The sequence below is a fragment of the Amblyomma mixtum genome, chromosome 1 (assembly GCF_055824585.1).
Source record: "Amblyomma mixtum isolate Tamu chromosome 1, ASM5582458v1, whole genome shotgun sequence".
NCBI classification, from domain to species: domain Eukaryota; kingdom Metazoa; phylum Arthropoda; class Arachnida; order Ixodida; family Ixodidae; genus Amblyomma; species Amblyomma mixtum.
The window spans coordinates 245,508,919-245,536,802 of NC_143012.1; the positions used below are offsets into that span (position 1 = coordinate 245,508,919).

At 43.9% G+C, this 27,884-nt stretch overlaps 2 protein-coding genes across 2 annotated transcripts; both read right to left on the reverse strand.

Moving 5' to 3' along the window:
- Positions 1-862: 862 nt before the first annotated feature.
- Positions 863-27,882, reverse strand: IntS9 (integrator complex subunit 9). The gene is made up of 19 exons (XM_089565649.1): positions 27,483-27,882; positions 27,253-27,380; positions 24,221-24,284; positions 24,087-24,149; positions 22,475-22,614; positions 20,806-20,889; positions 20,560-20,680; positions 20,075-20,164; positions 19,335-19,491; positions 17,363-17,543; positions 12,201-12,304; positions 11,970-12,101; positions 11,810-11,865; positions 9,759-9,908; positions 9,085-9,171; positions 8,368-8,466; positions 6,476-6,586; positions 1,142-1,198; positions 863-1,050 (listed from the first exon to the last, which is right to left on the reverse strand). Exons 1-19 carry the CDS (start codon positions 27,489-27,491, stop codon positions 931-933), a joined length of 1,953 nt encoding a protein of 650 aa, XP_089421775.1. The 5' UTR covers positions 27,492-27,882; the 3' UTR covers positions 863-930.
- LOC149371395 (uncharacterized) lies at positions 2,586-6,448 on the reverse strand. Its single transcript, XM_089565653.1, has one exon. The coding sequence runs from the start codon at positions 5,368-5,370 to the stop codon at positions 4,204-4,206; it is 1,167 nt and encodes a 388-aa protein (XP_089421779.1). The 5' UTR covers positions 5,371-6,448; the 3' UTR covers positions 2,586-4,203.
- Positions 27,883-27,884: the final 2 nt, after the last annotated feature.

A 27,884-nucleotide genomic window follows, 5' to 3' on the forward strand; every position in this document is an offset into this window, starting at 1 on the left:
AGAGACAATAAGAACAGGATGTAAGGTATTTCTGAGTGTTTGTTTTATAAGCCAACACTTCGGGCTTAGTAAGCAGCCAGTCAGCATAGTCACCAACAACTGATATATTGAAGATCCTGATATGGTAAAGAATTTTTGTAGTTTATGGTTTACTAGGGTTTAACGCCCCAAGCAACTCAGGCTATGAGGGACGCCGCAGTGAAGGACTCCGGTAATTTCGACCACCTGAGGTTCTTTACAGTGCACTGACATGACACAGTACACGGGCCTCTAGAATTTCGCCTCCATTGAAATTCGACTGCTGCAGTTGGGATCGAACCCGCGTCTTTCGGGTCAACAACTGAGCACCATAATCATTGAGCCAGCACGATGGCGAAAAAAAAAACAAAATTTTTCTCGTCCGAGCTACTTGATTATAGCGGGATTCTACTGTACGCTGTTTGTACAGCCTCCAAAACTTTTCATGCAATTGACAATGACAACTGACATTCCATGTCCTCTACAAAATGTGTTGCATCACATAAAAATTTTTTTAACAATGCACAGACTAAACACAATTTACACATTGCAGCATTTCATTGAAGCTTGAAACCTAAAATGCATGACAACTTACTAAGATAGAACAGGTGCAAAATAGAATTTGAGGACTGCCACAGAACTCTCACCACGGTGCCTGTAAAATATACACTACTGCCACTGCTGAAGGGTTAACACAATGCTTTATCTAACCTCAACATGCATGTTTTTGGTACTGCTTTGTGCTTAAACAGAAACCCCGCTACACTAACCAGCCACGCATATGCTTTCCTGAACTAATCAACACAGTAAAACACAGGCATTTAATACCAATGGTTGAAACAAGTCTGGCAATAAGAACAGTCCATTTATTACTTTTTATATAACAGTCTTTTTTATTACTTGCACATATTTTCAAAATTTGTTGAGACACTGCAGCAGAAGATCCCTAAGCTGAGTTCGGACAGCATAGTCACCTTCGCAGAACACGTGTGTTGAGTGCTCATCCACCTGAATGATGGTGTCTTCATTTGGCTGAGCAGAAAGAGAAGTAAGGAAAACATAAAAGCTTTTCCATGGCAGCTGCAAAGCACCCAAAAAAAAGGAGGACAAAGGCAACACTTACCAAGTGAACAATCATGCCAGATGAAGTGTTCTCCACTTTTACGTCAGTAAATCCAGCCTGGGAAAAGTATAAAGAAAAGTTTCTACACAATCCAAACACTGAGATACTGTTTATTTGAATTAATGTTAACTGCCAAAAACAGAAAAAATAAGCAATCAAGGCAAGACACAAGTTTGTGACTTAAGCACAAGTGATTAGCATCTCTGGCTTCTCCAAAGCAAAAACATAATTAAACAAAAAACGATCACTGCTTCAGAATGACAAAGATATAACTTGGCTGCTATTTTCTAAAAGTGAAGTAGCCGAGTTCTTTTTGCGCAACATTATCCAGGCATTTCTGACAGCAAATGCTCAAAACAGACTGAATTAAGGATGTCCACACACACTAAAACCTCAATGATGCATAAAAAATTTTTCTTTTAAAATGCAGGGAAAGACGCATCCTCCAGGAAAACGTACAAACCAAATCATCTAATTCTGAGAAATGTAACAGCTGAATGAGGTACACAGGCATCTACTGACATTTTCACTTCATACAAATTTTGATCACCATTCACTGGCAAACGTCTGAATAGCTCCTTTTCTAGTGCTTGCATTTGCATTGTCCTTGGTAGGGAATGCTTCCCCCCCTTCTCTGCTTCGCCAGTTAGCATCGCGTAACCTTAAGTGTCAAGTGCACTTCAGTGAACATCTGCGCTAAGAAAGAAAGCCGTGGTTTCGATGACACACATGATACTAAAGAAGCGGTTTTTGTGACAGGGGCCACGATTGTCCCTCCCCCCCCTTGCATCAATGCACTGCAGGAAAGCTGCTACAGCGTTCGTGCTCTGCGTTCCTCACACCCGGCCCACTCATATGAAAGCACATGTTGCAGTTCTCATACGCTTTGCCCCCTTGCCCTAATGCACTTTGAAGAAGCCACTACATCCCTACTCTTCGTGTTGGGAACAGCCCGCTCATATGTAAGCGCAGCTTTTGTCATTATCTACATGCTTCGCCCTTTCCAACTGGGCACCGCAGAGAAGCCACCATGACGGGTGATGGCCATTCCAGCCCTTCACGTCGCGTGCCCTCGGGTTCAGCCCACTTGCACGTTTTTACGTGTGCATTTGGTTAGAATATGATCAGAATTTGTTGGAACTTTGAACGTAGAAGCTGGGAATTCATTTGAACTCTCAAAGTATCGACGGGGTTTTACTGTTCTTATGCTGACACAGTAACCAGCTGTGAGGTTATTGAGTTAGTGGATAAAAACTGTGCACTTAATTATACAATGCATAATATTAAAGAATGTATATTATTAAAATATGTGATATTCAGTATACCTGGATATTTACTTATAGCCTAGTGTTTGGAAGCAATGCAAAAGCTATGCTCTATGTGAGCTCACCACATTAGCATATGTAGTGTTATTTTTCCGCCTATCAATAATGATTTTCCAGGGTGTCTACCAAGTTGAAGTTTCCAAATTCCCTGAGTTTTCCAGGTTTTCCCTGAGTGCATTTGTTAAATTCCCTGAGTGACACATTACTTTGGTTTATGCGAAAATAGCATGACACAAAGCTGCCTGATGGTATCACTCTCCAGTAAGCATGCTACAAAATAAAAGAATAAAAAGAACGATTTAGTCCTATTTGAATAGTAAGGAGTAGCTTTTATTTCATTAAAAAAAACATAAGGGAGAGAGTAGCAAACTGCATAACAAATCAAATATCTTCAAAAAAATGCTAAAACAAACTGCAAATTGAATTGAACATTTTCAAATACAAAATAAAAGGAAGATGCATGCAGAAAGAAATACTTTCAAATATGAGATATTTCTATCTACTGATAGTAACCGCAATGGTGTGATTCTCTCAGCAAGTCTATTCAGATGAACTGCAGATTACAGAAATCTTAGTTTGTAGAAATGAAAGAGTGACAAACCTCAATGTAACACTGAAAAGTCAACCTCAAGTTCGTGCACAACGCTTCAGTGTTGTTTCACTGTTTTAGAGAGTATTTTAGTTTGGATGAGGGACACTTGCATCTCGGCATCAGCCAACATTTTGTTTTTTCAGCTCAAGCTCTTTCACAGAAGCGGCGGCACGCTTCCTTTCCCGTTCCTTCCTCAGTGCATCAGCCCTTTCTGCTCTCGTCCTCTCCAGCTCCTCTTTCCACCGTGTGTTCGCCCCACGGACCATTTGGAGCATCCTCTTGGTCAGCTGAACGTTGGCAACTCCTCCAGCTGACATTACGGCGTCATACACGATTCGCTGGGCGACCAAAGATTGCTCCTTCTGATTTTCAACAAGGCATTCCTTGTTAATAGAAAATCCCCGCTCGACAGACGCATTTCCGTGCGATAGAGACAGAATCATTTTAACAAACGTGAAGAGTTTTTTGTTCGAACCACAGATGCCTGCCCAAAGGGCATCCAGCCGATGCGTGCTCCTATTGAAATTTTTCAATGTCGCTTGCGTCGAGGCTAGGGAGCATACATGCTTGTAGGACCGCATCGCCCAGTCAGCTTCTGTTCCTGTTATCCATTGGTGCTCCGTTACAACTTCAAGTGCATCAGTTAGACGCCGTTCCCCGAGATCGGGAACCAGCGCGCATGCGGGATCCAGAGATAACGATCCCCTCGTCAGCTTGAACCTCAACGGCGACCTCTCCACGATCTTTTTGGCGCAGTTCTTCAAGAAAGTGGTGCAGTCCCTTCTGAACCCCAAGATAGCCGAATCTGAAAGTTTCGGGGCCTTTCGGAGCGCATTCTTCGTAGCAAACCCAAGGTCAACCTTGGGCGTCGAAAGTACGTTCGCAGTCAGGTCCATGTCCACCTTGATCAACTTCAAAGGACTGTCAGCTGCCATTATTACTTCCTTCTTCACTATTCTACTCCTTAGTGATCGTAGAAGGTTCTCCAATGCTGCGCCAAGAAATGGAAGCATGGGCGAATCGGTCTGGAACTCAGCCAGGAATGGCTGCAGTTCCTCCGCGATGCCAAGCATAAAGGTGAGCTTTGCAGACAGCAGAGGATCGCGAATAGCTGTTTCGACCACGCAGTACCTGGAGCTGGTCGGTCAGTTATCCTCGTTTCGGCACGACTCGACGTACACTTTTAGGTACGGCAGAATCTCAATAGCTCTTGAAATTACACGAACATTTTCAAGCCACCGCACAGCGCAAAACTCCATAGGGTAAATGTTGCTCCCGGTTATGCGTGCATATTCAGCGCATCGTGCAGGCACACATTTGAATAAGTTGTACAAAGCCCGAAGAAATTCCACGAGTTGCCAACCTGTTGCAGCGTGTCCGGTTTTGAAAGCGCCGTTCACAACATGAAGGCTACAGCTACCAACTTCGAGAATACGACGGCCGTCGCTGGATTCACAAAGTTCTTGTTTGATCTCACGGAGAAATTTTGCATTTACATTTGGCCCATCCATTGAGATCTGAAGAATTTTTGATCGGGAGAGTCCATCTGTGGAAGTTTTAAAAGCGGACACCAAATCTTTCGCCCCCGTGCGCCCCAGAAAGCTTGACGTCAAGTAGCGCGTTTTGACGCTTTGCTCTGCATCAGACAAAAAGCGAACCAGCACGTCCATTTGCTCTCTTTGTGCAACTTTGTTCAACGATTCGTCAAACACCACGACTACGTGGGAGGCTTGGCTTACTTCCAACATGAGGTTCTCCTTGAAGAAAGGTGCGAGGCCATAGACAATATTATATCCTACCTTGTCTTTGCCAAGCTGCATTTTCTTGGCTGTAGCTGATGATGGGAACATCAAAGGGAACAGAGAAGCTGATGTCGCGGCAGAACAGAGTGATGTGTGCGTCATAACAGCGTTGAGGCACCACATCACTTCAGCATTTACGACTTCTAAGTCACGCTGAACGATATCCTTTGCTGCACGGTCGGGCTGGACGTTCGTCGCCGTAGTTGAAGCACTTGAAGGATGCGCAGAAACAGACGGCACTGGCTCAGCATTGGTCACAACGGTGGCCGGCGGTGTCAAAAATGAGGCTACAGAGGGTGTCCCGGCTCCGGTAATGGCCAGTCGGTGCTTCTTACTTTCAGCGTGACTTGTCACCACTCGTCTTCCCATGTTGCTTAGCGAAAACTGCTTTCTGCATAGCGCGAAGTACGCTGCGTTTGGGTTACTTTCGACGGGCCTAATCCAGGCTGCAAACTCGCAATGTTTCGCATTCATCCAGTCCTGGACGAAAGTGCACTTGAAGGCTGTCATGCTTGACGCGTCGCACACAGCTTGTCTGCGGCACCACAGCAGTCATAAAAACTAAGTCGGTTCAAAACGGCGCAGCTAAGTACGGACAGACTTCGCTGCTTCGCCAGCGTCGCCAGATCGCGATAAGGTGAGAAACTATTCCCCCTCTCCCAAAGCTGCGCTGCCTGCATCGCGTGTGTGCACCCCCTGCGGCAGATATGGACGCTTCCATCAGGGAGACGCGCAGGGAGGAAGAGTTCACTCAGAAACACAGGAAAACAAGGGGAGGCCGCTGGCCGTCGAACACCACACGTGCGAACCGTAGGAAGCGCGCGCTCTGTCGTCGGCCACAGCGCTGGAGAAGCACCGGACAGTACGCTTCGAAATTCGAAGTTCCGCTGGCGCCGCAAAGCTTTTTGCCGCCTTGCTGGGATGCTCCACTTGACAGCACAACGTCGGAGGCCGGCGCTCGCTGAGGAGAGGACGCGTAACGCCGCAGTGGACAATCCGTGGAATGCCAGTCCGCATCGTTTACACGAGGCAGCATTATCGCGCCTTTAATTCTTTTTTATGTAGAACTCCAGCTATTTTTCCCTCATATAAGCACAAATCCCCTGAGATTTCCCTGAGTTTTTCCAGATTATCCAAATTCCCTGATAATTCCCGGTTTTCACGGTTTTCCCGGTTGGTAGACACCCTGTTTTCACTGCACATTACTTCTCTGTACAGTCACACTTTCTAGGCGAATCCAGCTGTGTGCTATTGCTCTGCTACCTTCAACTTATTGCTTGCTTACATACCGCAAAGCTGGGCCCACTTTCATAATCTGTACACAGAAGTATGTGTTTTGAAGAATAAAAATCACGTCTGTTTGCATTCTTCCTCTGTCCATTCACCTTTCCTCCAATTTTCAGAAACAAGATGTATGCAGTACTGAATGTTACTGAAAGTTAGTTTTTCTTCTAAAGGTAGTGTATTTAAACTGATCAGAAAATTTCACTATAGCTAACAAAAGACCCGTACTTATGAGCAGGACATTTTACTAGAGACACCCCGTTTTTTTTTGGTGGGTCACAGGCGTAATGGGTTTACAGCTTCTAAGTGCGTAGCAAAAACAGAGACATACCTTGTCTAGCTTTCGTGCAAATTCTGTAACATCCAGGCTGCCCCAAGTGTAGATTTTTGGAGGGGTCTGGCCATTCCATTTCTTGTTTCCACTTGAATCCTTCTGCAATGGCTGTAATGAATTATGCCCATTGTCACATATTCACTATTCCTGAATCACTTGACCAATCTTAACTTGATGATGATGACTCATTTTTATGGCCCAAGGGCAGCATGGCACAAGGTGTATATCGTCCACTCAATGTGGGGCCAGAGACCCATTTTTTAAGCGTTCACCCCAAAGAAGCCAACCACCAGGCAAGGAAAAAGACAGTACCCATTGTATCACCAATGGGTACCCGGCAGCACTGGGGATCGAACCCCACACCTCTTGCAGGCAAGGCGGATGCTGCAACCACTAGAACCCACCACTGAGGTAACCAATTTAAACTTCTGACTACAGGCATGCTAATATCAAGTTTTTATTTAGTACAACTGACTACAAGTGATGAAAATTGTGCACAAATTGAAGAGAATAGTTCTGTATACATATACTCTTAACCTTTAGATTTGTTTTTTATTAAATACATATTCATAATAAACTGGCCTCAAAAGAAGCACACTAAATGTACCAGAAATATAAAAAGTACAACATGAAAGTTTTAACCCTTTGAGGGTCGAATTATTTTGAAGAAAACTTTCCCAGGTGGTCAAATTACTTTATTGCGGATCTTGAATCTACAAAATGTATATAATCGAGAATAAATAGTAAAAAAAAATTAGGAACAGTACTTTGGTGACAGCATCACTCACAACTGGAAAATGTTCAATAGAATAGAATAGCAACGGTGATAAGCAAGCTAAGAGCAGCACCAATATAAAGATAGAAATCAACTTTCGCCGCCTCTGCAAAACAGTGCCCACAAAGAGAAAACACGTTTCGCGCGACTCCGTTGCTATCCCGCGGCGGAATCGAAACCGCGTAGGCGCGTTGCCACAGAGGGCGAGAATACCTCGCGAGCAACGGTGATAAGCAAGCTAAGAGCAGCGCCAATAAAGATAGAAATCAACTTCGGCAGTCCCTGCAAGATAGTGCTGACAAAAAGAAAACTCAAATTTCGCGCGACTCCGTTGCGATCACGCGGCGAAACCAAAACTACAAAAGGGGTGTTGCCGCAGTCTGTGCCGCCGCGCTAAAGCTAGACATAAGTTCTGCTTATCTCCATAAGAAGGCAGCACAAAATTCAAACACTTCTTGTAAGTCCTAAGAGGTGGCAGCACCCCGCAGTGAGCACGCATTGTTCTTTTGGCGCAAAATTTCAAACGGAAGATCGAAACCGTACCCGTACGGCAAAGACCTTGCGGGACAGAAAAATGCCGCCGTACATATACGGCAAAAACCTTCAAAGGGTTAACTAATGATTACATGATAAATAAGCTTACTGAAGATTGCTATAAAGTAATTTATTCTGTGCAGCTTGCCCTGCCAGCAGAACGTTCCTGATAGTTTCGATCGGAAACGATGAAACCAACTTATTTTCGATCAGACCAATATGGTGAACGGTATGGTATACAAGTGCAGCATATTGCATTACTATATGTTTGCGTCTGCTGATGTTGGCAACAAACTTCATGACGAACTGCCGTACCAGTGCGAGACAATGTCAATTTTAATCAGTGGGCACTGTTCTGAATATACGCGACGCATGACGACATGTTAAAGTAAACAAGAAATTTCTGGAACTGTTACTCAAATTTTTCAATACATTTGAAAATTTCAAGTACTTAAAGCCGTTAAAGTACAGTGAAAATTGAATCAAGTAACAGCAACCATTCGCAAACCATGCTAAATTTCAAATATTCCAACTTTTCAATTTTCTACATGAGGTTCTAATTCAATAAAAGCTACTTCACCTTGAGCACGCAGCGGTTGTTGTTGACATGAAGTGCACCTGTGAGTGTAGCGATGCCTAGTCCACACTTCACTTCCACAGGCACCAGGGAAGAAGCCAGCTAAAAATGGAAATGCACAATTACGTCTAACATGCATCACATTTCACACATAAGGATGATCAAAAATAAAGAAGAAAAAAAAGGCCGCCACCATCCGGAAGACGCTGAAGTAACGAGCATTAGCTGTTTGGACCATATTGGGCCGTGACGTCATCATTGGCATGCGGCAGGTGGCTGTTTCTACAATGCTATTGTAGATGGCGCTACAAATCTCAGTGCGAGATGTGCTGTTTTCTAGTTGCTGACACAGATAGCACTGTGATCTCAGGGTGGTAGCAGACCCCATGAAATCTCGAAACGTAATGGGTAGTTACTTCCACAGATGGCGCCGTGATCTCAGGGTGGTAGCAGACCCCACGAAATCTCGAAACATGATGAGTAAGTGCTAACGCTCTTAAAAATACTTTAAACTGCAGCAAGAAAAGCAAATCAGCTAGCGCACAACATGGACCATCAAAGCATGAGCTTCAGTCTGAAATCATTATTGAATTTCTGGTTAGTGATGGGCTCATTACTGAAATATGGTCACAAAACATGCACACTTGAACATGTCTCTGGAAAAGAGTAAAAGTTTACAAACTTATATCAGCACAGAAGAGAAAAAAAGATTTAGGTTACCTCTGAACTCATTTCAATCCTCTGATATCTCCGCTGCACTGGAATGTGAACAATGCTGCCCCGTGTGTAAGTCTGCACTTCACACTCCTGCAAGAACAACAGGAAGAAGGAAAATTACGGTCACAGATCTGAGAACCAACTATACCCTACACCAATGCATTAAACGTGCGGTCGCAACTGTAAGTCTGAAACCTAGTCAAGAAATGAAACTCACCATGAAAATATTTGTTAAGAGAAAGACCGCTTCACTAATGTGTTAACAAATATTAAAGACATACAGTGGGCTCTAGTTAATTCAAATTCATTCCATTTGAACTTCTAATTTATTTAAACTGAAGCTTTAAACCTCTCACCATCACGCATATTAAAAAGACCCTCTAATTCGAACAAATCTACTGTCGCCTTCAAATTTTAATTACCGACAGTCAAGTGTAAACACAGAGGATGAGCAGTTTCCCACTGGAGTGGATGCAGTCAGCATCGTCATTAGGTCACCTGTACCAGTTTCCTAAAGAGGCCTAAAAGCAAGATGCGAAATATTTTCTTGAAAAATAAACAGACAAAAAAAGAGCACTGCCCTCACAACTGATCTTTGGTAATGCACAACGAACAGTCGGGAGTGTTTTTGTGCCGCTATAGAGTAACAGAACGGCTAAGCCTAAACAAGTACGCACCGTTTCTATGACAAGGTCGCTGCGGTGTGGCTGCAGAAGGGGCGGCAGTGTGTACTGCAGGGGAAGGACGAGGTTGGTGGGCTTCAGGTCGCGGATGAGCTTGTTCGCCTGGACAAAGCTGAGACTCGTGTCGATGGGGAAGCACAGGGCCTGCGTACAGGTACACGCGCAATATAAAAAAAAATGTGCAGCATGCAAAATTACTCACTCATGTTGCACGAAAAATAGGGAGCGGGCTGCCACCATGCACTGGATTTGATAGAAACAGCTAGAGGGCCGTATTAGTGAGAGGCAGCTTCTCAAAAACCTTTGAAACTACAGTCGGATATACTAACTTAAATTATCTGCAGTGAAGCCCCACCCACATTCAGGACTGCTGCATAGAATTCATCCACGACAAAAAAGTAGTCCGTTGCTAAAACTTTTCTTGTCGCCTGAACAAGAAGTTAATCGCAAGAAAAATGTTTTAAGCTCTAGAATTTTGATACACGGTTTGTTTCCCAAAATTAACCATCAAATAGCTGATTTTGTTTACTTTTGTGACTGGCTAGCGGAGCAATACAGTACGCTGCACACCGTGAGCCAGTGTTAACTGCCATTTTTTTAAGTTGTATCCTACTACAATGTCACCCTGGGAAAGATATGAGGAAAAAATTTGTAACTGAATGTATGAATTTATTTTTTCAAAAGTTCGATGCGTCTGGTTTAAGGAAAAGAGGCGATTAAGGGTTGTGAAATGGAATCCTTGGAACCATATAATAAATAAAACAACTGTCTGAACACAGCAGAGCCTCACTGTACAATGAAATCGTCTGCATGGACCTAATGCAAGAAGCCTGTTTGCCCTTAAAAGCTCCCATTAAAATCTATGAGCATTTAAATGCTGCAATTACCCTACCAAGAGAGAGAAAACCAGTTTTTGAGCTGCATTCTTTAATTTCTGAAACAGTGCAAAATTTCGCTGTGCTAAAATTTGATAAAGTGAACGTGTGATTTAAGTGAGGGTCACGGAATTTATACTGTGCACATGACTGCTTAGCATGGAGTCAACCTTTACTTCACGAGTCGCAAGTACTGCGTCCCACCCCAGATATGTAAATACGTGGGGTGCACTCCCTCTATGGACACAATGAAACAATGACTACAAGCAAAAGATTTTGGCACTTCTTCAACAACATTCAAGTTGTAAAACCTGTTCGATATAAAGGAGCGGTGCTTGTGGGATCTCAAATCACAGCTGCGCTTAGAAAGTGCAATGTATCAATGTAGCAATCAATGATCGAAACTTGCTCCTCTGTAAGTCTGAGGCTTCTTCTCTTGTCCCTGGCTCTAAACTGGAAGCTATAAATACCTATATCGGCATTTCAGTTTATCTTTTTACAAAGGGCTACTAATAGGTTAGGCACATCGCTCCACCACAGTAGGTTATCACAATATTTGGCAACAGCAGCTTCATGACACTGAAGTGCATTGCTTGACAACAGCAATCTAGATGTTTATGAAACCAAAACTGAAAAACGATGCTGGAGGCATGAGTGATGATAGAGATTCCAAACAGGTGCAGGAAACAGCTGCACTGTCTTTGATGTCCACTGCCTCTCGTGACCTAGAAAGTGGGAAAGCTTACTGGCATGCTTTGAATGTTTCAGGACCCATTTCGTGCATGCAATATGCCAGGTCGTGATTATAAAACAAATTAAAAATATATTTTTGTCGTGTGAACTATATTATTCTTGAGTGCATCCCTGCAGCCTACAGCACAAAACAGACAGAATCAAAGGAGATGTTACAGTGGACTGCCGCTCACTCCAACTAGCTTAATTCGAGTATCCAGTTTATTCAAACTGACGGCTTGGTTCTGCCAACGTCAAGCATAATAACAAAGCTCCTCTTAATACAAAGAAATTTTTTTCGTTCTCTACGAGTTCGAATTATCAAAACTTGTTTTTCCTGGCTCCAGTGCCAAATAAACAACATGTAAAAAGAAATTGCGGAGAGAAAAAAAGAAAGCAAAACAAAAACAAAAGGAACATAATATGAATAAAACCAACCTTCATTGCCATTGGCTGAAATGGTGCAATTGCTTCTGCTAAGTTGAAGTCAGGTTCTGCACAGAGGACATGAAAAACATTAAAAAAGTCGGTCTAATTTTCTCTTACACGATGACTTTTAAAAATTTTTATCATACATTCTGACCGCTGATCACTGTACCTGTAAATATGACTACGTTGTTTGGAGACGGCCCCCAAAGCTCCATGAAGTGGACAACGTCACCAAACCGGAGCGATGGATGACCAGCAAATACAATACAGGGGGTGTGGAAATCAGCCGTGAATCCTTCGGCTGAAAAAAAAGAAGACAGCAAGAACACCAGGTATAACTGGTTCGTAAGACCAAGCCACAATGTATCGAAATCGAAGCGTCTAGAGAGATGCACCGCACCTTTGATGCTGGAGAATGGTTTTAACCGGCCACCCCGCACCAACTGAGCATGGGGGAACGGCTCTTCCGGTATATACACTTTGGCCTGCTTGGCTGAAGACAGCCTGCAATATGTCAGCAAGAGAAAAGGATAATCGTTAATATAAGCATCCACCACACACAAAGAGCAAGTCATTCTCGTTCAGTAGTTTTTGTGGCCAGAGCAAATCGGCAACTGGACAGTAGTCTAGGCATGTCAGTATCACTGCCTCTTAAGTAATACTGCAGATATTGCTGAACTAACATAGGAAAAAAATAAAAAAATAAAAGAAAGAGCTCAGCACTGTTGCAAGACTGCAAAAGATGATGGACAAACGGCAACTCCCTCTCCTTCGAAGCCAGAGGCAACACAAAGAAAACAAATTTTCAGGCCCAAGGTTACAGCAACTTTTGTCAAGGCCTAGCCTCAAACGCTTTACATTCCATCAGTGAGGCACTACAGAATCTCTGGACTAACCCCCGACGTTTGAGCCAGAATCGAACTGAGCCAGAATCACAAAGACATACAATTAATGGTTCACCTTAAAACTGCTATGCACAACTATTTGCAACTTCTTTCCTTGCATCTCAACTATTGGTGCAATGTGCTTGGAGCTTGTGCATCTCCAACAACCTGTCAGGTTTGCAATCCTTCTCCAAGCACAGGTGAAATGACAAGTGGCTACAACCTCTACTTTTGCAATCAAGAAGAATTGTTGGATATCGCAAATATTAAAAAACTTGAAGTTTCAGTTTTGCAACGTCTGAAGCATCCTAGCAAAAAATAGATTTTTTATTTTTTTATTTATACATACTGCAGCGCAATTTGTATGCGCTATGGCAGGAGAAAAAAAAAAACGTGCAAAAAAAAAAGATACGTGCAAATATACTGTGATCTAGACAAGCTGAGTACTTAGGGAGGAATGCGGCTTTCAAATCACGAAAAATCTTGAAAAAAATCAAATTTTAGCAAATACCAGGTTTTGTATCTATAAGCTCTTTCTAATTATATCGCGAAAAATCTTCTCGAGAAACAGCCCGGAAGTGATATTTAAAAATGTTTCTGTGACTGCAGGTAGCAAGGAACTGGCTGAAATCTCCGTGAAAATGCCAGTTTTCTCAAAAGTCTTCTTTGACCTGACTGCTCTGTTTGCAGACAGAGCAGCATGACAATGGCTTCATAAATTTTCATGCGGTTTGTTGGTTGTGTTCCTTGAAAAATTCTTTGGTTAGCGATGTTCCTATATTGAACTGATTTTCATTTTTTTAATTTGTCACTAATTTGACATGACGATAATGAGTGTATTATGCAAGCAGGGGTATAACATTCTGTGTAGAAAAATATCAGGCTGCTAAAAATATTTGGAGGGCGTCACTGCATCAACTATTCCTTTTGATCAAACTTAAGAGTGACTGCAACCTTCAGCTACGTATTAATGTCACGCCAGATTTTCTGCAAGGTTGGTATACAATGAAGCATATAAAAATTTAGAATGCCAAAACTTTCTAACAAGCATGCCAAATTCCATTGCTCTGTGTGAAAAAATAAAATCCCGGAAACCCGCATCCCCCTTTAAGCAAGTAGTGCTGCCAGCTTAGTTTTCACTCCGTATTACGCTAATAATTTCCTAGCAAGATTTTTACAACAACGCCAAAAAATGCTAAACATCTTTAGGTACAGTATATAATTAAGAATGACCTTTTTTCCTCTTTAAATACAACAACAAGTCTAGGTCAATTAATTTAATATATCTGCTACAGTTCATAGAACTACTAGGTCCTGGAAACAAAGTTCCAAGGTTTTCAAGTTATGTAATATTTGCTAATCTTCTGTAACAAAAATTTGGAGCCTAAACTGGAATTCACAATCCATAAGTCTGTGGCTCTTAACATTTTTTTTTTAACTACAACAAAGTTGACATGAGTCGGTGCCGCAGATAGAGCACTCCTGCATGTCCCCTGTATGAAAAAAAAAAAAAAATAAAAGCAAATACACAAATAATTTTTTACATGTCAAAGCCAAGGCGGCAAGAGGCATGCCTTAGTTGATGGCTCTGCATGCATTTCGACTAATTCTGACTATCTAATATGCACCAAAGCATCAGTACAGTGGCACGGCCGCTCAATGGAGAGCGCACTGGGTGCGGCCCGTCGCGTCGCCCGAAAGAGCCGTATTGCGCCTAGTTCTCATCGCCACCGCTCCGGGACGAGTCCGGGCGGAGAGCTGTGCGCAGCGGCCGAGGCAGTGCTTTCGTTTAGGCGTCCGCGCGTTAGGCGCTTTATAATTTTAGCATTTATGAGCTGCGTTTCACACATTATGGTGATGCCACGTGCAAGTTTGCTATTGATAGCGCGATAGCGGCTTGTCACCATCACTGCGCTTTTCCAAATCGCATGTGCGTCTACACCGAGAATCGAAGCAGAAGTGCGCTTCGCCGAGCGGCCACCCATTCAGTAAAGGCCGTTTCAACCACTGCAATAACTTATTACATATTACAATCTTGAACTCGGGACAAGGTTTCGGGCCACTTATTCAACGTGCACTTTTTGTAAACTTACGTTTGTGGTCGTAACGTTCAGCATATAGTTCAGCCTGTTGCTCCGTTTTCGCTGGAAATAGTTTCAAGTGGGTACCACCCCGTACGAGGGTCGTCCCAAAATTAAGGACTGCAGTTTTTTTATGAATCGAAAGAGATGTTTATTTTAAGCAAATTACAAATCACTTAAAAGGGACACCATTATTCTACTTTTCCACATAATCGCCGTGGGGGTCTATGCATTTTTACAGACGCTGGGGCAGTTTTTGTACGCCCATGTCATACCAGCTCGCCGCTTTGCCGTTGAGGAAGCGTTTGACCACATCTTTCACTTCGCCATCATCAGTGAAGCGCCTTCCAGCGTAGTGTTCTTTTAGCTTTGGAAAGAAGTAGTAGTCAATTGGTGCCAAGTCTGGACTGTAGGGTGAGTGGCTGATGACGTCCTATATAAACTGTTCTAGGAGAGCGATGGTTTGACAGACAACGTGGGGGCAAGCGTTGTTCCTCTTCTGCGATTTTGAATCGCCCGTCTGGGTTTTTTAAGGGTCTCACAATATCTGTCCGCGTTTACTGTGGTGCCAGGAGCCAAGAAGCCCCAACTGATCCCAAAACACAGTTGCCATGACTTTGCCGGCAGACTGTGTTCGCTTGAATTTTCGCGGCTTGGGCAAAGATGACTGCCGCCACTCATGTGATTCTTGTTTGGTCTCAGGCGTGAAGTGGAATGTCTAGGTTTCATCACCCGTAAAAATAGAATACAAATATCTCCGTTTCATCTCCAGAACACGGAAGAAATTCGCGGGAGGAGTCAACGCATTGTTGTTGATGGTCGTCTGTGAGCATTCGCGCAAACTGTCTTGCGCACACCTTCCGATATTTCAACTTTGCTGTTAAACTCCTATGAATAGTGCTTCTAGAAACGCCAGGAACCAAAATGCAGAGTCCGTCGAGTGTGATCCTCCGATCTTGCCGCATCATTTCTTCGACCTTCGCGACTGTTTCATTAGAAATTGACGGCCTCCCGCTTCTTTCTTCGTCGTAAATTTAAGTGCGACCAGCTGCGAACTTCCTACACCACTTGCGGAAGTTTTTAACATCCATGCAAGACTCTCCGTACACTACCTTCAACTGGCGATAATTTTCGATTGGTTGAACGCCATTTGCGTGAACTTCGCACCTGGCGGTAACGACAAACGGGAGCTCCATTTCCAATGGTTGCCGTGCCAAGACTGACAGTCCCTTTCGCGCTGAGTCGGCTTGTTTGGAAGACGGGGAACAATGAACGCAGCAGTATAGCGAGCAGCCACGCATATAGTTTCCCTGCGGCCGCAGCCCTTTGGAGACCTCACTTTTGGGATTACCCTCGTAAATATACTGCTGACACAAACTGTTGCAAAAGAAACAACACAAGACAACCAATTCAACCAGACGCCAGCAGGCTCAGCCAATGTTTTTCGTTTTATTTTGAAGCCACGTGATGCACCGAGGGAATTCAAGCCTATTTTACAAGCGAAGAACTTTCCTCGGAAGAGGTTTATGAGCAAGTATGATTTTTTTCATTGTAAGATTGATGTTTCCTGTCCAATCGGTCAGCAGTGGTTGCATTAGTTTGTTTAGAAAGGCTTTGCAGATGTTCTCGGTGTGACTGCGGTCTTCTCTCTCGCAAATCAACTCCGGACATTGCTCAAAATAGGGATGAAGGGCTGAAACCACCATGTTGCATAGCTTGCTGCTTCGGCGGGAACTCATGGTAACCGATCTTCGGATCTTTTCTAGCGTTTGTGGTGCACAGCGGCACGCAGCAGTTGCGTGACATGGTTTCGCATGCGCTTAGGACGCTGTTGAAACAGACACCGATGAAAAGCACGCAGAACTAGCAGAACCACGCGGTCATGCAGAGCAGTTACAGCGAAAACACAGACGCCAACATAGCCAGCGCACTCCTTCCGCGTCGGCGGCTTCTCACGGAGTGGTGGCGCCCCCGCGGAAAATAGCGGCGGAAACTTGAACTTCTCCCAATACGCGCTTCCCCAGCCATTGAGGCGCGACGCGGCGGGCCGCACCAAGTGCGCCTCCATTGAGCGGCCGTGACAGTGGTGAGCAGCCTTGTCTAGAGTGCTCGGGCGGTGCACTTCCTTGCAAACAAATCCAGATTTTGTGGCAGCCTCTAGGGTCCAGCTGCAACGCTTGCACGGAAGTAGCGCCAGATAGCCTCGTAAACAAAGCAGGCACGAAAACTTTGCCCTGTAATGAGGGGCTGCTCTCTAATTTCGGTTTTTGTTACCAAGTGCGCACTGCTCAAGCGCTCTAGACAAGGCTGCTCACCACTGTACATTGGTGTCTCCACTGAAATGCAGTTGCCATTGTCAGGTTCGAACCAGGGGCACCATGCACAGTAGCAGAATGCCGTACTCATTGTGTCAATGTGGAAACTGGAAAACCAGAAATAGAAGCTGAGATAAAGCTCACTCTTAGAACAGGCTAAAAGACAACAGTAAGCTCAGGACATGCAGTAAATAAATTAAGTCATTCTCTTCCACCTCGCGACAGAGAGAGAGAGAGAGCGAGTGAAAAGCGGGTGTCTCGAAGATGCTGGCACCCACTCACCATTCGGCAAGTATGGACGAATAGGCGAGAGAGTTCTCGGCTACGGGTGACAAGAAGTACATGGGCACGTTGACCTGTCCGGTGGTCTCTAGATGACCAGAGAGGCACTCAAAAAGGTCGTAGGTCACGCCCGATGGGTAGCATGGGATGAGCACATTGCCACCCATCTTCACAGTCATGGCTGCACAGAACACGGAGAACGAGCTGAAAATATTCAGCTACCCTGCCTCCCCAGTGCACACGGAAGACCACAAGTATGGTGCAGCAGCGTCTCTGGAAATGCCGCAACCCATCTTTCAGTCTTATACTTATGTACAAGCTACAATGCCGAGAGTCGGATACAACTCAAAGGGAAGTGGAAAATGCCTCTCGACGCGAGGTCGTCCAGCCAGCAGCATCGACCGATTTTCATGACGTAGCGGTTAACCGATATACGCCGAAACTTCAGGAATTTCAAAAAAATTAAAATATTTTTCAACACACAACGTTAAATTATTTCACTTCGCAATTCAGAATCAACCTTTTATTGGTGGAAATATTTTTCTCATGATCGACTTTTGAGCTACAATGTAGAATACTAGGCAAAATCTCTACCTGTTATGTGTAACAAAGATTCAAACATTCAACAACGAAGTTTAAAATCACATTTCTCATCACGCGTGGTGATTTCCTAAATAAAATGCTCAAAAATGGTTTGTTTTTCTTCCAGAATTATTACAATGCAGTCGTTGTGGTTGAATTAAAGAAATGGAGTCTGGAGAAGACTGAAATTCTGAACGCACGCAGTGCACAAAACTAAACGTACATAATACAACCCTTGTGCAAGAAAAGTTTAGAATCTCTTGAATTTGAGCTTTTGAGCTACAATGTAGAATACTAGGCAAAATCTCTACCTGTTATGTGTAACAAAGATTCAAACATTCGACAACGAAGTTTAAAATCACATTTCTCATCACGCGTGGTGATTTCCTAAATAAAATGCTCAAAAATGGTTTGTTTTTCTTCCAGAATTATTACAATGCAGTCGTTGGGGTTGAATTAAAGAAATGGAGTCTGGAGAAGACTGAAATTCTGAACGCACGCAGTGCACAAAACTAAACGTACATAATACAACCCTTGTGCAAGAAAAGTTTAAAATCTCTTGAATTTAAGCCAGTGTGCGCAAACTTTTACACAATAAACTATTAGAGTTAATGCACAAAAAAGCGGCACCCTATATGTAAGATAACAAAGCGTCCTGTTGGGCTAGTTGGTTCTGCATATCTAAAACCATGCTGGAACACAAGGACAGGATGAGACAGCGTGTGTGTGTGTGTGTGTGTCTGATCCTTCTGCCCAGGTCTTCCAGTGCTGTTTTGGATAATACGTATAGGAGGCTAAGCATATATGGGTTAACAGGTGGTTAATCTCCTACAGACTAGAGACTAACACAGCTGACAGGGGATTAGCCATGAATGAACTGCTATGCCATGAAAGTCGGTCAATGCCATTGGCTGGATGAGGGGCATTTGCCACTTTGTTCTTGAGTTGTACCAGACTAGTAGTACTGCGCTCCACAAATGTTTGACTGCAGGTGCACAAGCAATGGTCGAACTCCTGTCATGCATGGGCTCAACTGTAGCTTCCAATGAATGAAAACATACAGCGTAACAATGCTACACAATCCCGACAGTGCACAAATGCTTCTTCAAATAGAGCAACATCAAACACTTCTCTGAAGAAGGACAAAAACATGACCTAGAGCAGCATTTCAGAACTCCACTGATGTACTACTGCAGAACTAGAAAACAAGTTTTACCACAGCTTCTACAAGAGTAGGGTAACCTAACTATGTATGTTCAGTGAAAACACATTCAGAGTGATTATAAAGAGCAAACAAGAAAAATGCTGAGCCACCACCTTAGAACTTCTTCACAGCCTACCGTCACAGTCACAAGAGGAAATCTTAGAAGCAGAATCGCTGTGCCCTCACCCACTGTGATGCAGAACTCTCCAAGCATGGTGTCTGGATTGGCTAGCGGTGTCTGCGTCAGGCTGGTCAGAATGAGGGCATCGGCATTTCGCAAGGGTGCGTGCTCGATGGGCTTGGGGTGAGTCGTCAGTGTCGACGACCCAGACATGTACACAATCTGCACCAAGGCAGGAGAGCAGCGCAATGTCAAAGGCTGCTTGGAGAGCAACTTGTCAATGGCAAAGCCCCTAGGGCCATCCTGAGCTTGTTGGACTAAAGAGGACTCTGCTTTTCGAGGAGACACCTCTCATTACTGTTTTTAGGACAGTTCTTTGATGACACTGTGCTCTGCAAAAATAGTTGTCCAAGCAGTTACACAACTCAATGCCTAAGCAGAGTTAAAAGAGTTGAGCAGAGACCTACATGCTGAGAAACTGGTCACACCGACTAAGACAAAAGGGAACAACAAAAAGTAGTGAAAATACACCAAATTTTCATCCAAAAGTGCACCCCACTCCACAAGCATGTGTTTCTACAGGTGGTTTTACGAATTTGAAGAGAATGTGCTGCGATACGTTCAGTGCGTGTAAAGAAGCATGGCTTCTCTACAGAGAGGTTACTCAGAACAACGTAAAGAAAAAAAAAGGAAAACAGGAAACCAAGAACATAATTTTCAAAGATGCCGAAAAATGCTGAAAGATGCCGAAAGATGAAAGCTTTGATGCCGAAAGAGAAAATTAACAATTTAATGAGCTGAATACCTTTTCATGATCTGCAGTGACAATCCAGTTGCAGCTGCCCAAGCAATAACCAGAGCTGACCGCAGACACTTGAACCATGCCAAAGACATCCTAGAGAGATAGAGAAATGATAATAATAATAAGAAAAAAAACAGTGACAGCAGGTTCCTCAAGAACAATAGTGGAGTTTATTGCCTGTCCGTGTATTGCTATCACAGCAAATTTTCCTGCTAGGAGCACAATAGGAAATTTGTGAGTGCTTGAATTGATGCTTTTTTTCCTTCTAACCACTGTACTTTTTACAGGCTGCCCTAGCATTGGCAAACACAACTGCATTATGAAGTAGCTTTAGTTAAACCACAGTTCTGGTCTAAGACCAATTCAATTTCCTTGACAACTTTAAGCAGTTTCTGATATCGGCATCCTCTTTTTCCTTTGACAGTGTACTCTGAAGAGGCATCGCGTAACTTATGCCCGTACGAATGAGAGAAGCTGCCCCTACTCACCACTTTCTCGGCAAATCCAACCACCTTGACCTTGGAAAGGCTGCTGTTCACATCGTGCATGCTGTAAAGCTGGCGCCAGGACCTTGGCTTCCCCAGGTCAAGTGAGGGAAGCTGAAGAAACCTGGTGGGAAAGGACAGCAAGAAAAAAACATTGGAGAAGAGCGATATCTCCTCTTTCATTACATGCAGAATATAAAAAAACAAACAAACAATCGGCACAAAGCTCCAGAAGATGAAGGAACTCACTTGAGTGCTTGCTGCTTCCACTTGGTGGCTGTTCTTGGCTTTGGAGTTCTTTCAATGTAGGTGACAAGCTCTTCCATAAACTGCCTGTACGTTGCAAACAAGCCAACATAAAAAAAGAACTGCTGCAGTTTGCGCCGACTCCTCGAGAAGAAAACACTGGTGCTGTTCTCTCATTCGGCTCCGCATAATAATCATTAAAGGGACACCAAGGACGAACCGAAGCTAGCCTGCATTGATAAATGACTGCATTGCAATGACAACGAAGCTACGTTTGCTGAACATAGATATTTTGTAACCTAGAAAATACCAAAAAATGAAATAGAGGTGGTGCCACCACTGACTGATGAAGTAAGCTGCGGTGCATAGACAGTTTTATTGGCACGGATCCCAGAAGCTAGGCTATATTGCCATTGTATTCAGAATGGTAATCACGGAGTCTTTCTAGATGCAGATGTCACAAGCTTGAATCGAGTGGCGGGAGAAGTTTTAAATGCAATTTTCTCAGCAATAAATGCATCTCTTGCATGCCAGAAAAAAAAAAAAAATAACATGCACAGAAAGAGCCAGAGAATTTACTTTTATTGAGAACAAAAATTTATAGGACACTTAATTGCATCACGCGTTGATAATGCAATAGCATTAAGTCTGATTTCCGCTTGGCCTGCGCTATTGCTGCTCACCGCCTAAGGCGAGCCTGTGCAGCCACCCTGTACTCCATCTTCAGCGACATACTTCCGTGGCCACCCTCCCTCTTCGCTTGCGCCAATTTTCCACTACGGCAGACACACGCAGCTTTGATTCTCGTTTCATCCCAACCTGATACATAGAGCTGTCTAGACACGTCTGCACATGACCATGTGCAATTGCCAACTTACGCCAAGCTGAACACTGCACTCTGCAAAAGTCACGCGACCAGCGCACCTGCAACTGTCAGCACACCTGCCAACTCAGCCATTTCACGTAGTCTCGTGGTGCCACACACACCCAGTCGACGAATCAGCAAATTTTACGACAGACGACACTGAACACTGCTGAGGTTTTTTTCTCTGATGAAGCTTTTAATGCTATAGCATTAAAATTGGATTAGGCTGTCCTCAGTGCCCCTTTAACGACATCTAATAAAGCGTGTTGCTTGTGCTCTGGGAACATCATGCAGCTAACTGCATGGCTGGTTACACAGCTGCAAACCACACAAGGAACACACTGAACTACACTGACGGTAATTTGGTAGGCAGTGATCTCTCTCTGTAACTGTGATGAGGTGAAGGCATTTCAGGGAATATCACTCAGGGAGTGAAACAATAAAGATCAGCCACAATTGGTCAAGACACAAAAACTAACTGTACTAAGAAACAGTGCTGGGTTTGTAGTCCAATGTACAGCATGCGAAGGCAATATAAGTCATGCACTTGTCTATGGTTAGAAAGAGTGCTTGTGTTGACGAGATAAACAGTGCTGCTATATCTGAAGTAAATTCATATCTTAAGGTATTACTGAAAGCTTCACTCCACTCCTCTACTTTGAAGAAAGAAGGGCAAAAAGTGAGTCTTTACCTGCCACCAAAAGACAAGTGCAATTATTTTTTCCCAGCAAATGTGTCACTGCTCAAACAAAGAGCGATCTATTACAGAAGGAGTGAAGGTCGAAGTACATGCCCGTGTTTTCTTACCTTCCGATAAGAAGTGTAGGCTCAGTCATGTAAACGGTTCCCTTGAAGCCAGTTCGTTCGGTTATGTAGGGAAGCGCCAGCATAGACTGGTAGTTAGAGATGAGGATGACATCAATGTCGGCAAAGTCGACGAGGCCCGTCTGAAATAAGGCACCAGCCATGCAAACAACTTTTTGGAAGTAGTGGTATACGGTGAGATGTGGGATTTAACATCCCAAAGCTGCACACAGGCTATGAGGCTTACGCTGCAGAGGAGGGCTCCAGAACAATTTCGCTCACCCAAGGCCCTTTCACTTAGCAATGTCTGGAGTATCACAATGATACGGATGGCAGAAACGAAAATTATATTCGAGTTTGCAAAAAATGACGAAATCCTCACAGCTTTCCATAAACTGCACTTCTCAAAATTTTCATGAAAGCAAAGTGGAAGTGTCACTGTTAGAGATGCAAGAGTCATGCTGAAATGTCACCTACTCTAAAAGCTAATCCTACTGGCAAATTCACAAAAAATTTTAGTGCTTACACTGCTACATCAGTACGTGACAAAATGATCATGAATACCCTGTTATTGATTAATTGTACAGTGCTGCGCACCTTTACCATAGTGAGTTAAAAAGCGATAATCTGTGCAACATCAAGGAACGAAAAGCATCCAACACTAGGTTGCCACCGAAGAGCAGCGGTGGCACCATCAAAGAACTTGCACACCTTGCAACACTCGCCTCAGCGCCTTTCACACTGTGGCACTTTCCTCTGTAGACAACAGATGGCACTACCGCCACCAAAGAAGGCGGCAACTCATGCCGGTGATTTCGGTTCCTCGATCTCAGCACAAACGACTGGAGGTTCGCCCAGCCGAACCAGGTAAGTACTGCTGTCAAACTTACTATGATTGCTTTACCGCAATGTGCAAGCCTCGTGCACGGTTTCATTACAAACGAGGCAGCGGCTCAGGCAAAAAGAATTTTAGACGTCACTACTAATAAAGTTTATAGACGCACAACACTGCATGTGCCCAAGTACATAGGCCGTTTTATCCTTCTTAGCATTCATGAATTATCCAACTCTATCCAATGCATTCACTACGCGACCATCACAGGGTTAACGTGCACTGAAATCTCAGTACACAGGCGTTTTTACACTTCACGTTGATTAAACTTCTGTCGCCACAGCTGGGATCAAACTCACAACCTTGTATTGAGCAGCTGAATGCCTCAGTCACTGAGCCACGTGTGCACATAACAGAAAGCTAATCTCTGCAGCATCTCTGCATAAAGTGCACAGATGGTTCACCACTTCTCTGCATGTGGTCGTGGCTAGCAAGGCATGTAGCATGAACAAGTATTTAATACAATTTAGGTGCACTGGCTTTTAAAGTAGTGTAGCTAATGGGCTAACACGAAAGCTTTTTTTTGTATCCTTCATCCAATATGTCACAAGTACCTTACCCTGGCGAAAATCTTTCCCAGCCCAAATGGTTTATGGAACAATTTCCAGTTGGTTCCAGTTGGAACCAACTGGAACCAACTGGAAATTGTTCCGTAAACCAGTTGAGCTGGGAAAGATTTTCACCTGGGTTATAGACGTTTGCATCAGTGAACAATGTCCTCACCTCTGGAAGGCAGAACTCGGGAGCACTGTCAACAAACACACGTCCATTTGCCTCCTTGAACTCCTGCACAAATAAAGCCAAGCCACGTTTACAAGTGCAAAAAAATTTGAAAGCCAAAGCCAAGACAAGCATACCCCTTCCAACTGGGCATCACCGGCCTCTCTCGGAGTCCACAGGGGCAAGTTTGAGAGCCGTGTGCTGAAATGAGCACGGGGGAAAAAACGAAATTTTTTAAAAAAGTGCACAGGGTACAATGCAGTCAAGCAATGGCTTTTTATTCCCCTGCATCACACAGAAATAATATTTACTCTTTGACATCAGAATTGCGTACAGCACTTGGGCACCGTACTGCTCTGCAGACAAAGCAACACCCAGCCGCAGCTGCTAGGCTCTAGAGGCATTGCTTGCACAGAAGCAGAGCCACATAAACTTACAAGCTCGGTGAGCACAAGCGCATTACCAGAAAGCCAACAGCTGCTGTCTAATTTTAGTTTGCGTAGCCTGCTCCGCACTGCTCAAGCCTAACGCCAACTGTACTGGTGTGACCATATAATTTCAAATGTGACCAATTTATAATAACTGGGACGCGCTCTTTTCTTTTCCCTTGTCTTACCTCATGTTTTTGTGTAAAAAGTTGCATGCAGTGACCAACAACCTACCTGTTACTTAATGATGTGGCATCACAGACTAGGGTGAAAAGACTGAATAAAGTGCGTCTGTATCCATCTATGACTCAAGTCATGCCGCATATACAGCATAGAGTCGTTAAGTGACACCAGGGCTGTTTATACACTACTGCATTATTTGTATACTCTCTTAGAGACAGAAAAGAAGCAGTGCAGATTAGAGAGCTAAATAGAGACTGTGATATACAAGCAGAAATCAGGAGGAAGAAACAGACTTCAGTAAAACACGTAACGTAGAAAACATAACTGTTTGCCTGTTACAGACAACAGAAAGAATTCTAAGGGAGGGAAGGAAAATGATTCAGACAGAGCATTGAGAGTTCTGAGTCCTCAGAGTATCTAAGTTACACTGTAAAGCATCACTCCCCATCACACAACACCGTTGCTTTCTGACTGTTGAAGGGTTAGAATGATGGTTGCAATGCATTTATGTTCTGTAAGCCCCTCTGCCCAGAGATGGCAGAGCAATGCTGATGCAGAAAAAGATGAGGCAATTAGCTGTTTTCAGTAAATAGGGAGCTCAAGTTACGACGGTGCTGGGTGAGCAGAACATAGAATATTGGCTGAAAGTGTGTACAGGCTGGTTTAAATGACACGGGTCTCAACAGGAGGCAATCAAGACAAACCTGTCATGTTCTCCTCTTTTTTGCGAATAATTTTAAAAAAGTAGCTTTGATTGAGGATTAAGTCTTCAACAGGAATGATAAATTTAAAACATTAGGTTAGCTTGAGGGTCATCAACAGAAAAGCTAGCTATGCACGTACGCCTGCTGCCATAGGTTTGTGGTATAAGACTTTGGTGAAATTTATTTTTCACGCATTCAAGGCAAATCGCTCAAGGTTTACACTGTGTGGTGATATTGTTTATAATGAAAAAAATTAAATGAACGAAGTTGGATGCACTGTGACTGCCAATTAGGCTGCATAGATTGCATCCAAAGACGGGAGTGAAGAAAAGCTGTAGCGCTCGAGACGAGGACACAACGAAGACGACAACACATGCGCTAACTTTCAACTGAATCTTTATTTAATGCACAAACAGTTTTTAAATACTGCGCAAGCATCAAAATATCTTCCCACGAGCCTATCACACCGCAAGTCACTTTTCACATTTTGTACCAGCCATCAAGAAAAATCATCTCCTTCTTTGATAAATATACAGATGGGATGCTTACACACTTATCTTCTAAGTTTTTTATTCGTCTTGCTTCAACAATCTCCCGTGTTAGCTGTTTCCTGCTTTTGTTAATCACCTGGCATTCATCGAACTTCGGCATGCATGCATCCGGTTTGCATTCCTCACAGTGTTCTGAAAGATTACCTTTTTTATTTTCTATACTCCTATTGTGCTCCCGTAGCCTCTCGTTTAGGCACCTCCTGGTTTGGCCTACGTACACCTTACCACATGACAGTGGCAAGGAATACACAACACCTTCTGCACAGTCAACAAATTTCTTGGTGTGATTCTTTGTACAACCTTGATGTTTCACAGAGTACGGATTTGTCATCTTACTGGATGGCTGGTACAAAATGTGAAAAGTGACTTGCGGTGTGATAGGCTCGTGGGAAGATATTTTGATGCTTGCGCAGTATTTAAAAAATGTTTGTGCATTAAATAAAGATTCAGTTGAAAGTTAGCGCATGTGTTGTCGTCTTCGTTGTGTCCTCGTCTCGAGCGCTACAGTTTTTCATCATGAGCAACCAACTCGCCCAAACATCCACCCTGACGGGAGTGAAATTGAGTACTTTTCCTAACATTTCGTTGCATAACTTTCGACTGCAGGTGCAGAGACCATGGGTGAACATAAGCAAAATTTGAATAAGTAGCCCGAGGGTTAGTCCTCAGCAGAGAGGGGGGTTGTCCACCTCTAGGTTGAACACGCCAGCGACATGGCTGCACTCTTCAGAGTGCCAGTGTGTCCGTTGCATGTGTGTATCAAAGCAAAGCTGCAGACAACAAAAAGTATCAGTTCTAGGTTCCTCTACGCCTATGCAGAGTGCAGCCACATCTCTCACGTGTTGCAAGCTAGGAGTGGACAACCCTGCAAAAGCAGTGGTCGAACCCGAGCATCAAGAGTGGTCCCTGTGTAGTTGCATTCTTCATTACTTGTTGCTTGTGTGAAGCGACATATATGCTTTGCTTTGTTCATAAACAGCGCTTAATTTGCACAAGTACAAAACACGAGAGAGTACCTTCCCCTAACAATTGACCCAGTGGATGGCATGCAATCGTGACAGCTCTGCGTGTGGCTCATAAACAGTGGCCGTTGTGTACCTTGCGCAAATGCAAAACAGTAGTGAGTAGCTTCCCCTAATGAGTGAGCCAGTGGATGGAATGAAATCGTGGCAGCTGTGTGTAGCACGGTGGCATTTTCGGTCATGCGATGGTCAAGTTATACGACGAAAGTTGACAGGATACCAAATCTTAGATTTGGGGCAAGGAAGATCGTTTGATAGAAATTCAGCGAGGCGTTTGGCACCTGAGGACAAGCGGTAGCGGCAAAAAGCCAAGCACGGACGTTGCGTCCAGGCCGCAGTCGAACATGATGAGGGTGTTCTTGAACTTCAGCACGCTGCATGGCTTGTTTGGGTTGCTGCTCAGACAGAACTGGAACAGGATCACAAAGGGTCAGTGGTTAGATGATAGAGAAGTGACCACGAAGACAACTTGTTCGCTAGAAAGCGGGGCCAAAATGAGCGATATACTTACGAGCTTCATTGCGATGCCGCAGACGCGAAACTGATCACAATAACCGAGATCACTTAAGATGGCATAAGGTGGCGTACATTAGAGCAGGACAGTTTCACAACGCCTTGGAGCATTTCGAGATGCTAGCTGCGTTCAGTCGTCAACGATGTTCAACGTTTGGTGCTGAACGCGAACTGAAACGTCAAAGCGTCAACAGTCAACACACCAAAGCACGCTTTTTAAGCACGCAACACAGCACACTTGCAACTCTTTTACAACAACGACGGAAGGCCAAATAAAAGTTGGAAACATAGTCTACAATAAGCTTGACTCTAACAGTGGAAAACTTTTTTTTATATGTAATGTAAACTTTTGGCGGCGGTGGCCAGCGGCATCGCACGTGCAATGCCGCAAAGCCAGTCG